General features: G+C 46.7%; 1 protein-coding gene across 1 annotated transcript in view; it reads left to right on the plus strand.

Moving 5' to 3' along the window:
* The window catches only part of usp16 (ubiquitin specific peptidase 16), a 35722-nt gene that overhangs the window by 16129 nt on the left and 6177 nt on the right, over positions 1 to 13416 (plus strand). Inside the window, exons 18-20 of the mRNA XM_042294982.1 lie at positions 6765 to 6983; positions 9035 to 9129; positions 11909 to 11995. Of these exons, the coding sequence (XP_042150916.1) occupies positions 6765 to 6983; positions 9035 to 9129; positions 11909 to 11995 (401 nt within the window). The remainder of the gene's footprint in view (positions 1 to 6764; positions 6984 to 9034; positions 9130 to 11908; positions 11996 to 13416) is intronic.

The following is a 13416-nucleotide window of genomic DNA, read 5'->3' on the forward strand; positions in this document are numbered from 1 at the left end:
CACATTCTCTGAAGATGCTGAAAGAACACTTTCCCCACTCTTGTTCCCAAATAAAAAAAATGTTGCCTACATTTATTGTATCATTTTACTGCAAGAAATGTTTACTTCTGCAGGAGTTAATATTAAGGCTAAATGAGAACTACAGTCAGTGTCCAGATGTCAGTGTCCATTTATCCCATCTGAACAGTAGACTACAGGTCCCTTGACGTGCCGTAGGCCTGTTTTGATGAGGTCCCCTGTCTTGTGACTGTTGAATGTGTAGGCTTACAGCGCCTCACAATCATCACATCATAACGTAGCGGCTACCCTGTTCTACCACGTTACCAAACATTACCTTTCTGGCCCTCTCTTCTCTTTATATTCTACTTGCCAAATCTTTCCCAAACATTACTTTTCTGGCCCTCTCTTCTCTTTATTTTCTACTTACCAAATCTTTTCCAAATATTACTTTTCTGGCCCTCCCTTCTCTTTATATTCTACTTGCCATTTTCCAGCGTTTCTCTTATTGAATTAAAGTCCGACATTGTCCTTTTTTGCCACCATGGATCAACTAACTTTTTCAGCCCGGTCTCAAGAGCATCTGGTGATTGGTGTGTAGGTTACTTGGCGCACTTACTGTTGGTTAGGCCCTTAAAGTTAGGTTTATGCACTAATGCCAGATAACCTCAAAGTAGCTTATACAGTTAATTCATAAAGTATTCAGACCCCTTGACTTTTTCTACATTTTGTTACGTTACAGCTTTATTCTAAAATGTATTAAATAGTTTTTTCCCCTTCAATCTGGATATATTTTTTTAACTGAAATATCACATTTACGTAAGTATTCAGATCCTTTACTCAGTACTTTGTTGAAGCACCTTTGGTAGTGATTACAGACTCAAGTCTTCTTGGGTATGACGCTACAAACTTGGCACACCTGTATTTGGGTAGTTTGTCCCATTCTTCTCTGCAGATCCTCTCAAGCTCTGTCAGGTTGGATGGGGAGTGTCGCTGCACAGATATTTTCAGGTCTCTCCAGAGATGATCGATCGAGTTCAAGTCCGAGCTCCAGCTGGGCCACTCGAGGACATTCAGAGACTTGTCCTGAAGCCACTCCTGCATTGTCTTGGCCGTGTGCTTAGGGACGTTGTCCTATTGGAAGGTGAACTTTCGCTCAACTGTGAGGTCCTGAGCGCCCTGGAGCTGGTTTTCGTCAAGAATCTCGCTCCGTTCATCTTTCCGTCGATCCTGACTTGTCTCCCTGCCGCTGAAAAACATCCCCACATCTTGATGCTGCCACCACCATGCTTCACTGTAGGGATGGTGCCAGGTTTCCTCCAGACATGATGCTGCCACCACCATGCTTCACTGTAGGGATGGTGCCAGGTTTCCTCCAGACATGATGCTGCCACCACCATGCTTCACTGTAGGGATGGTGCCAGGTTTCCTCCAGACATGATGCTGCCACCACCATGCTTCACTGTAGGGATGGTGCCAGGTTTTCTGGCATTCAGGGCAAAGAGTTCAATCTTACCTTTTGTCAAACTCCAAGTGGGCTGTCCATTTAAGAATGATGGAGGCCACTGTGTTCTTGGGGACCTTCAATGCTGAAGAAATTTGTTGGTACCCTTCCCCAGATCTGTGCCTCGACACAATCATGTCTCTGAGCTCTATGGACAGTTCCTTCAGCCTGGCTTGGTTTCTGCTCTGACATGCACTGTCAACTGTGGGACCTTTTTATAAAGACAGGTGTGTGTGCCTTTCAAAATCATGTCCAGTCAATTGAATTTACCACAGGTGGACCCCAATCCAGTTGAAGAAACATCTCAAGGATGATCAATGGAAACAGGATGCACCTGAGCTCAATTTCAAGTCTCATAGCAAAGGGTCTGAATACTTATGTAAATAAGGTATTTCTGTTTTTCATTTTTAATACATTTGCAAAAGTGTTTATCCTTGGGGCCTCCCGAATGGTGCAGCGTTCTAAGGCACCACAGACCTGGGTTCAATCCCACAGCCGGCCGTGACCGGGTGTCCCATGAGGCGGCGCACAATTGGCCAGCGCCATCCGGTTTAGGGGAGGGTTTGGCCGGACAGTATTTCCTTGTCCCATCGCACTGTAGCGACTCCTTTTGGCTGACCGGTCGCCGGCAAGCTGACTCTGGTCGCCGGCAAGCTGACTCTGGTCGCCTGACTCTGGTCGCCTGACTCTGGTCGCCTGCAAGCCGACTCTGGTCGCCTGACTCTGGTCGCCTGCCTGACTCTGGTCGCCTGACTCTGGTCGCCTGACTCTGGTCGCCTGCAAGCCGACTCTGGTCGCCTGACTCTGGTCGCCTGCAAGCCGACTCTGGTCGCCTGACTCTGGTCGCCTGCAAGCCGACTCTGGTCGCCTGACTCTGGTCGCCTGCAAGCCGACTCTGGTCGCCTGACTCTGGTCGCCTGCAAGCCGACTCTGGTCGCCTGACTCTGGTCGCCTGCAAGCCGACTCTGGTCGCCTGACTCTGGTCGCCTGCAAGCCGACTCTGGTCGCCTGACTCTGGTCGCCTGCAAGCCGACTCTGGTCGCCTGACTCTGGTCGCCTGCAAGCCGACTCTGGTCGCCTGACTCTGGTCGCCTGCAAGCCGACTCTGGTCGCCTGACTCTGGTCGCCTGCAAGCTGACTCTGGTCGCCTGCCGACTCTGGTCGCCTGACTCTGGTCGCCTGCAAGCCGACTCTGGTCGCCTGACTCTGGGCCTGCAAGCCGACTCTGGTCGCCGGCAAGCCGACTCTGAGACTCTGGTCGTCAGACTCTGGTCGCCTGACTCTGGTCGCCTGACTCTGGTCGCCTGACTCTGGTCGCCTGCAAGCTGACTCTGGTCGCCTGCAAGCTGACTCTGGTCGCCAGCAAGCTGACTCTGGTCGCCTGACTCTGGTCGCCTGCAAGCCGACTCTGGTCGCCTGCAAGCTGACTCTGGTCGCCTGCAAGCCGACTCTGGTCGCCGGCAAGCTGACTCTGGTCGCCTGACTCTGGTCGCCTGACTGGTCGCCTGCAAGCCGACTCTGGTCGCCTGACTCTGGTCGCCGGCAAGCTGACTCTGGTCGCCGGCAAGCTGACTCTGGTCGCCGGCAAGCTGACTCTGGTCGCCGGCAAGCTGACTCTGGTCGCCTGCAAGCCGACTCTGGTCGGCTGACTCTGGTCACCTGACTCTGGTCGCCTGACTCTGGTCGCCTGACTCTGGTCGCCTGACTCTGGTCGCCTGACTCTGGTCGCCGGCAAGCTGACTCTGGTCGCCGGCAAGCTGACTGGTCGCCGGCAAGCTGACTCTGGTCGCCGGCAAGCTGACTCTGGTCGCCGCCCTGACTCTGGTCGCCGCCAAGCTAACTCTGGTCGCCTGACTCTGGTTGCCTGCAAGCTGACTCTGGTCGCCAGCAAGCTGACTCTGGTCGCCAGCAAGCTGACTCTGGTCGCCAGCTGGATGGTGTTTCCTCCGACACATTGGTGCATCTGGCTTCCGGGTTAAGCGAGCAGTGTGGCTTGGCAGGGTCGTGGGCTGTGGGACCTATGGCTCTCGACCTTCACCTCTCCCAAGTAAGTAGTGGAGTTGCAGCGATGGGACAAGACTGTAACTACCAATTGGCTGTCACGACATATGGGGATGAGTACAAAAAATACTAAAGTTTAAAAACCTGTTTTGGCTGTATCATTATTGGGGTATTGTGTGTAGATTGATGAGGGGGGGGGGGAAGCTTAATCAATTGTAGAATAAGGCTGTAATGTAACAAAATGTGGAAAAAGGGGAAGGGGTCTGAATACTTACCGAATGCACTGTAGATATCAATTGCAAAAAAAGTATAAATGTATGGATTTTTTTAAGGTATTATTTTATCTTTCTTTATTCTGCCTGCTAGCAAACCTGCCCTTCATCCACACTATTTAATGACCCTGAACCAACCCTGCCCTTCATCCACACTATTTAATGACCCTGAACCAACCCTGCCCTACATCCACACTATTTAATGACCCTAAACCAACCCTCCCTTCATCCACACTATTTAATGACCCTAAACCAACCCTGCCCTTCATCCACACTATTTAATGACCCTAAACCAACCCTGCCCTTCATCCACACTATTTAATGACCCTAAACCAACCCTGCCCTTCATCCACACTATTTAATGACCCTAAACCAACCCTGCCCTTCATCCACACTATTTAATGACCCTAAACCAACCCTCCCTTCATCCACACTATTTAATGACCCTGAACCAACCCTCCCTTCATCCACACTATTTAATGACCCTAAACCAACCCTGCCCTTCATCCACACTATTTAATGACCCTAAACCAACCCTGCCCTTCATCCACACTATTTAATGACCCTAAACCAACCCTGCCCTTCATCCACACTATTTAATGACCCTAAACCAACCCTGCCCTTCATCCACACTATTTAATGACCCTAAACCAACCCTGCCCTTCATCCACACTATTTAATGACCCTGAACCAACCCTGCCCTTCATCCACACTATTTAATGACCCTAAACCAACCCTGCCCTTCATCCACACTATTTAATGACCCTAAACCAACCCTCCCTTCATCCACACTATTTAATGACCCTAAACCAACCCTCCCTTCATCCACACTATTTAATGACCCTAAACCAACCCTGCCCTTCATCCACACTATTTAATGACCCTAAACCAACCCTGCCCTTCATCCACACTATTTAATGACCCTAAACCAACCCTGCCCTTCATCCACACTATTTAATGACCCTAAACCAACCCTGCCCTTCATCCACACTATTTAATGACCCTAAACCAACCCTCCCTTCATCCACACTATTTAATGACCCTAAACCAACCCTGCCCTTCATCCACACTATTTAATGACCCTAAACCAACCCTGCCCTTCATCCACACTATTTAATGACCCTGAAACCAACCCTCCCTTCATCCACACTATTTAATGACCCTAAACCAACCCTGCCCTTCATCCACACTATTTAATGACCCTAAACCAACCCTGCCCTTCATCCACACTATTTAATGACCCTAAACCAACCCTCCCTTCATCCACACTATTTAATGACCCTAAACCAACCCTCCCTTCATCCACACTATTTAATGACCCTAAACCAACCCTGCCCTTCATCCACACTATTTAATGACCCTAAACCAACCCTGCCCTTCATCCACACTATTTAATGACCCTAAACCAACCCTCCCTTCATCCACACTATTTAATGACCCTAAACCAACCCTCCCTTCATCCACACTATTTAATGACCCTAAACCAACCCTCCCTTCATCCACACTATTTAATGACCCTAAACCAACCCTCCCTTCATCCACACTATTTAATGACCCTAAACCAACCCTCCCTTCATCCACACTATTTAATGACCCTGAACCAACCCTCCCTTCATCCACACTATTTAATGACCCTAAACCAACCCTCCCTTCATCCACACTATTTAATGACCCTAAACCAACCCTCCCTTCATCCACACTATTTAATGACCCTAAACCAACCCTCCCTTCATCCACACTATTTAATGACCCTAAACCAACCCTCCCTTCATCCACACTATTTAATGACCCTAAACCAACCCTCCCTTCATCCACACTATTTAATGACCCTAAACCAACCCTCCCTTCATCCACAATTTAATGACCCTAAACCAACCCTGCCCTTCATCCACACTATTTAATGACCCTAAACCAACCCTGTTTTCAAACTATTTATGACCCAAAAACCCTTTTCATCCACACTATTTAATGACCCTTTTCATCCATGTTATTTAATGACCCTGAACCAACCCTCCCTTCATCCACACTATTTAATGACCCTAAACCAACCCTGCCCTTCATCCACACTATTTAATGACCCTAAACCAACCCTGCCCTTCATCCACACTATTTAATGACCCTGAACCAACCCTCCCTTCATCCACACTATTTAATGACCCTAAACCAACCCTGCCCTTCATCCACACTATTTAATGACCCTAAACCAACCCTGCCCTTCATCCACACTATTTAATGACCCTAAACCAACCCTCCCTTCATCCACACTATTTAATGACCCTAAACCAACCCTCCCTTCATCCACACTATTTAATGACCCTAAACCAACCCTCCCTTCATCCACACTATTTAATGACCCTAAACCAACCCTGCCCTTCATCCACACTATTTAATGACCCTAAACCAACCCTCCCTTCATCCACACTATTTAATGACCCTAAACCAACCCTCCCTTCATCCACACTATTTAATGACCCTAAACCAACCCTCCCTTCATCCACACTATTTAATGACCCTAAACCAACCCTGCCCTTCATCCACACTATTTAATGACCCTAAACCAACCCTGCCCTTCATCCACACTATTTAATGACCCTGAACCAACCCTCCCTTCATCCACACTATTTAATGACCCTAAACCAACCCTCCCTTCATCCACACTATTTAATGACCCTAAACCAACCCTCCCTTCATCCACACTATTTAATGACCCTAAACCAACCCTCCCTTCATCCACACTATGTAATGACCCTAAACCAACCCTCCCTTCATCCACACTATTTAATGACCCTGAACCAACCCTCCCTTCATCCACACTATTTAATGACCCTGAACCAACCCTCCCCGTTGATATAACCACTAGTATGGATGTCAATTTCATAAAGTCCTGTTGTATCGTGTTTTAAAGTTAACAAAATATTTGTAAATATATATTTTTTTCAATGTTATTTACAAAAAAACACTGAAAAAAAAAATGTAATTCCTAAAAATAGAAACGGAGACAAAGCTGGAGGGGAAGGAGTACACAGTCTCTCACCAGGATCCTAAACTGGCCTTTCACACGCTGGCCACCAGGGCGGCGCCAGAGAACCAGGAGTGCTCTGTGGAGTCCTGTCTCTACCAGTTCACAGAGGTAGAGAACCTCACTCAGAACAACTCTCTTCTCTGTGTCACCTGCACCAAGAGACAGACCAAAAACAAGGCTGCGGAAGGTATGTTTTTGAAATATTCTGTCAATGTTTTTTTTCTCCTTTTTCTCTCTTTTTTTTAAAACTAATGAACATGAATGGTCATGCTGTTTGGTCCTGTTCCAGATATGGGGTGTGTGTACTATGGTTTAGGTCTATGGATTTCCTGTGTGTGTGTGGTGTGTGTGTGTGTGTGGTGTGTGTGTGTGTGTGTGTGTACACATACTATGGTTTTGGTCTATGGATTTCCTGTGTGTGTGTGTGTGTGTGTGTGTGTGTGTGTGTGTGTGTGTGTGTGTGTGTACACATACTATGGTTTTGGTCTATGGATTTCCTGTGTGTGTGTGTGTGTGTGTGTGTGTACACATACTATGGTTTTGGTCTATGGATTTCCACTGTGTGTGTGTTAAGGTTGGGCGATTATTACGATCGGCCATCGTTGATGGCGAAGACATTGTGATGTGACAGACGATGGTTTAGTCTATTTGAATTTCACTGGTGCCCCACAGTAAAGAATCGAGTCTCTCAGTACGCAGCAGGACTGTACAAAGCGGGGCAGCAGGTCGCGGGGCAGCACGTCGCGGGGCAGCACGTCGCGGGGCAGCACGTCGCGGGGCAGCACGTCGCGGGGCAGCAGGTCGCGGGGCAGCAGGTCGCGGGGCAGCAGGTCGCGGGGCAGCACACAAGTGACATTCAGAGTAAATAGCCTGTACCTGCATGCTATAGCCTATTTCAATACGTGTTATATAGCCTGCAGAACACGAGAAGAGTGTAGGCCAGACAGGGTGTGGGGAGAGTGTAGGCCAGACAGGGTGTGGGGAGAGTGTAGGCCAGACAGGGTGTGGGGAGAGTGTAGGCCAGACAGGGTGTGGGGAGAGTGTAGGCCAGACGGGGTGTGGGGAGAGTGTAGGCCAGACGGGGTGTGGGGAGAGTGTAGGCCAGACGGGGTGTGGGGAGAGCGTAGGCCAGACGGGGTGTGTGGGGGAGAGCGTAGGCCAGACGGGGTGGGTGCGGGAGAGCGTAGGCCAGACGGGGTGGGTGCGGGGAGAGCGTAGGCCAGACGGGGTGGGTGCGGGGAGAGCGTAGGCCAGACGGGGTGGGTGCGGGGAGAGCGTAGGCCAGACGGGGTGGGTGCGGGGAGAGCGTAGGCCAGACGGGGTGGGTGCGGGGAGAGCGTAGGCCAGACGGGGTGGGTGCGGGGAGAGCATAGGCCAGACGGGGTGGGTGGAGAGAATTCCACCAAAGCATCACTAAATGTCCAGAAACAAAATATTGTTTCTCCGTCAGATGCTTGACTGTTCAAAATAACAAGAATGAAAGGAATGGGCTATTGTCAATCACAGCTTTGTGATAGAATAAAGCATATAATAAGAATATATATTTTTATCCGGGTGTGAAGTCTGGTAGACTGCTTCTATCCAGCCCCCGGATGTTACTACGGTAACGCAGCCCGTTCCTCATCCGATCTGTCAGTGTCCCATCACAGCACCACACAGACACACACACACAAACCAGCTCCATCCTGAGGCTCCTCCACCAAAAACTCATAGAAAATATTTTTCTGCACTTAGTCTTTGTCCAGTCTCTAACCACATTATATTTCATAATGATTCATCCAGTCTCTAACCACATTATATTTCATAATGATTCATCTGGTCTCTAACAACATTATATTTCATAATGATTCATCCGGTCTCTAACAACATTATATTTCATAATGATTCATCCAGTCTCTAACAACATTATATTTCATAATGATTCATCCGGTCTCTAACAACATTATATTTCATAATGATTCATCCGGTCTCTAACCACATTATATTTCATAATGATTCATCCAGTTTGTTCTATGCTGATTTATTATTATTTTATTTTATTTGTTCCTTAAATAAAGGTTTTGGGTTGACCAATAAGGAGGGGTGATGTTTTATGGGTACATAATAAACGATAGGACAATGGTTGATATCGCCCAACCGCAGTGTGTGTGTGTATGTCATTGTGTATTTTACAAGGTGTGTGTGTATGTATGTCATTGTGTATTTTACAAGGTGTGTGTGTGTGTGCTTGTTGTTTAGGCTCCAAGAAGAATGTGTACACAGATGCTCTGAAGCAAATGCTGATCTCGTCTCCCCCTCCAGTGCTTACTCTTCACTTGAAGAGATTCCAGCAGGTAACCCTCTCCAACAAACTAGGGCTGTGACAGTCATGGACATTTGGATAATGGCTATTTGTCACCATTTTCTATAATTGTTCAAATAGCAATTATTATTATTTATTTTTTTAAATTACATAATAAAATGTTTAGCTTCAAGTCCACAAACTTTATCCAAAAGCAGAAAAGTAAAAGTAAACCTGGTTTAAATAAATGTTCTCCTCCACTCCGGTGTTACCGCAGCAACGGATTCAACCAGACGTCGGACTTCCGCAACACAACATTTCAGTTTTGTCACCTTTCTCCTTATATCGGCTGTTAGATGTAAAACCACACTTACTTTTACTTTGCTGCTTATGGGTAAAAGTTGTTTGTTTTCCACATTATGTTACGTTAAAGCCTCATTCTTAAATTGATTAAATTGCCCCCACACCACTAGAGGGATATCTTCAACCACCCTTACCATCCTGAGACAAGGCCACACACACACACACACACATGAATCTACACACAAATCAACAACTTTTTTTTTTTTTTTTTTTGCAAATGTATAAAACTGAAATATCACATTTACATAGGTATTCAGACCCTTTACTCAGTACTTTGGAAAAGGGGCACCTTTGGCCAGGCAGAGACAGTCTTCTTGGGTAGGGCGGTACAAGCTTGGCCCACCTGTATTTGGGGAGTTTCTCCCATTCTTCTCTGCAGATCCTCTCAAGCTCTGTCAGGTTGGATGGGGAGCACGCTGCACAGATATTTTCAGGTCTCTCCAGAGATGTTTGATGGTTCATCCAGGCTCTGGCTGGGCCACTCATAACATTCAGAGTCCCTAACCACATTGCGTTGTCTTGGCTGTGTGCTTAACAACATTATATTTGGATAGGTGAACCTTCACCCCACATCTGAGGTCCTAATGATTCAGCTCTAACCACATTATTTTCATCAAGGATCTCTTTGTTCTTTGCTGATTTCATCTTTATTCGATTTGACTAGTCTCCCAGTCCCTGCCGCTGAAAAACATCCCCACAGCATGATGCTACCACCACCATGCTTCACCGTAGGGATGGTGCAAGGTTTCCTCCAGACGTGACGCTTGACATTCAGGCCAGAGTTCTCCTAGCAAAGGGTCTGAATTCTTATGTAAAGAAGGTGTTTTTGTTTTTAATAAATTCTAAAAAGCTGTTTTTGCTTTGTCATTATGGGGTATTGTGTGTTTCATTGACCAACATTTTTTATTTCATCCATTTTAGAATAAGAAACGTAACAAAATGCTGTGAAAGTCATGGAATTTGGATAATGGTACTATCACCATGCACTATAATTTCAAATGTTAATTATTTCTGTTTTTGTCTCTGTCCCTGTTCTGTCCCTTCTCTGTCCCAAACTTTATCCAAAAGCCTCTGTCCCTGTTTGCCTCTGTCCCTGCCTCTGTCCCTGTACCTACCTCTGCCTCTGTTCCTACCTCTGTCTCTGCCTCTGCTGTTAGATGTAAAAACACTACATTTCTGTCTCTGCCTCTGTTCCTACCTCTTAAATTGCCCCCGCCTCTGTTCCTACCTCTGTCTCTGCCTCTGTTCCTACCTCTGTCTCTGTTCCTACCTCTGCCTCTGTCTCTGTTCCTTTTCTGCCTCTGTATAAAACTGTTCACATCTGCCTCTGTCCAGACCCTTCTCTGCCTTGTTCCTACCTCTGCCGATTCTGTTCCTACCTCTGTCTCTGCCTCTGTTCCTACCCTGTATCTGTTCCTCCCATTCCTCTGCCTCTGTCTCTGTTCCTACCTCTGCCTCTGTCTCTGATTCCTACCTCTGCCTCTGTCCCTGTCTCTGCCTCTGTCCCTGTCTCTGTCCCTGGGCCCTACATTCTGTCCCTACCTCTGTCCCTACCTCTGTCTTGGCTCTGTCTCTGCCCCTGCCTCTGTCCCTGTCTCTGAAGGTGAACCTTCACCTCTGCCTCTGTTCCTACCTCTGCCTCTGTTCCTACCTCTGTCTCTGTTCCTACCTCTGCCTCTGTCTCTGTTCCTACCTCTGCCTCTGTCCCTACCTCTGTCTCTGCCTCTGTCCCTGTCTCTGCCTCTGTCCCTGTCTCTGTCCCTGTCTCTGTCCCTGTCCCTACCTCTGTCCCTACCTCTGTCTCTACCTCTGTTCACCTCTGTCTCTGCCCCAGCCTCTGTCCCTGTCTCTGTCCAGAGTTCTCCTCAAAGGGTCTGTTCCTACCTCTGCCTTTGTTTTTACCTCTGTCTCTGTTTTTGCTCTGCCTCTGTCTGTGTTCATTGCCAACTGTTTTTATTTCATCCATTTTAGAATCCCGTCAAAATCTGAAAAGTCAAGAGGTCCGAGTACTATCCCGAATGCACTGTGATTTCAAGTGTGTAACTTGTCCCTGTCCCTGTCTCTGTCCCTACCTCTGTCCCTACCTCTGTCCCTACCTCTGTCCCTACCTCTGTCCCTACCTCTGTCCCTACCTCTGTCCCTACCTCTGCCTCTGTCCCTGTCCCTACCTCTGCCTCTGTCCCTGTCCCTGTACCTACCTCTGCCTCTGTTCCTACCTCTGTCTCTGCCTCTGTCCCTACCTCTGTCCCTACCTCTGTCTCTGCCTCTGTCCCTGCCTCTGTCCCTACCTCTGTCTCTGTCCCTACCTCTGTCTCTGTCCCTACCTCTGTCTCTGCCTCTGTCTCTACCTCTGTCTCTACCTCTGTCCCTGTCTCTGCCCCTGCCTCTGTCCCTGTCTCTGCCTCTGTCCCTACCTCTGCCTCTGTCCATGTCCCTACCTCTGTCTTTTTGCCTCTGTCCCTGTCCAGATTGGATACAGTGTGTGTAAGGTGAACAGCCACGTCAACTTCCCTCACATTCTAGACGTAGCACCATTCTGCTCTGTCATGTGCAAGGTAAAACGCACTCAAATAACACCTTTTTTTAATTGCACCTTTTTAAAAAATATATAAAATGTTTAAGTAACGTGAAAATAAAAATAAAATCAAGGTTTTGTTCTGTATCTTAGTGTAATATATGCTGATAGAATGATGATGTGTATATATACAGTGGGGCAAAAAAGTATTTAGTCAGCCACCAATTGTGCAAGTTCTCCCACTTAAAAAGATGAGAGGCCTGTAATTTTCATCATAGGTACACTTCAACTATGACAGACAAAATGAGAAGAAAAAAATCCAGAAAATCACATTGTAGGATTTTTAATGAATTTATTTGCAAATTATTATTTTTGCCTCACTGTATATGCTGATAATCATTCTATATACATATATATATATATATATATCAGCATATACAGTGGGGCAAAAATAATAATTTGCAAATAAAAGTATTCGGCCCCCTTGAACTTTGCGACCTTTTGCCACATTTCAGGCTTCAAACATAAAGATATAAAACTGTATTTTTTTGTGAAGAATCAACAACAAGTGGGACACAATCATGAAGTGGAACGACATTTATTGGATATTTCAAACTTTAACAAATCAAAAACTGAAATATTGGGCGTGCAAAATTTTTCAGCCCTCTTAAGTTAATACTTTGTAGCGCCACCTTTTGCGATTACAGCTGTAAGTCGCTTGGGGTATGTCTCTCAGTTTTGCACATCGAGAGACTGAAATGTTTTCCCATTCCTCCTTGCAAAACAGCTCGAGCTCAGTGAGGTTGGATGGAGAGCAGTTGTGAACAGCAGTTTTCAGGTCTTTCCACAGATTCTCGATTGGATTCAGGTCTGGACTTTGACTTGGCCATTCTAACACCTGGATATGTTTATTTTTGAACCATTCCATTGTAGATTTTGCTTTATGTTTTGGATCATTGTCTTGTTGGAAGACAAATCTCCGTCCCAGTCTCAGGTCTTTTGCAGACTCCATCAGGTTTTCTTCCAGAATGGTCCTGTATTTGGCTCCATCCATCTTCCCATCAATTTTAACCATCTTCCCTGTCCCTGCTGAAGAAAAGCAGGCCCAAACCATGATGCTGCCACCACCATGTTTGACAGTGGTGTGTTCCTTGTTCTTCATGATGCTCTCTGCGCTTTTAACGGACCTCTGAGACTATCACAGTGCAGGTGCATTTATACGGAGACTTGATTACACACAGGTGGATTGTATTTATCATCATTAGTCATTTAGGTCAACATTGGATCATTCAGAGATCCTCACTGAACTTCTGGAGAGAGTTTGCTGCACTGAAAGTAAAGGGGCTGAATAATTTTACACGCCCAATTTTTCAGTTTTTGATTTGTTAAAAAAGTTTGAAATATCCAATAAATGTCGTTCCACTTCATGATTGTGTCCCACTTGTTGTTGATTCTTCACAA

Source organism: Oncorhynchus tshawytscha, linkage group LG13, assembly GCF_018296145.1.
Source record: "Oncorhynchus tshawytscha isolate Ot180627B linkage group LG13, Otsh_v2.0, whole genome shotgun sequence".
NCBI classification, from domain to species: domain Eukaryota; kingdom Metazoa; phylum Chordata; class Actinopteri; order Salmoniformes; family Salmonidae; genus Oncorhynchus; species Oncorhynchus tshawytscha.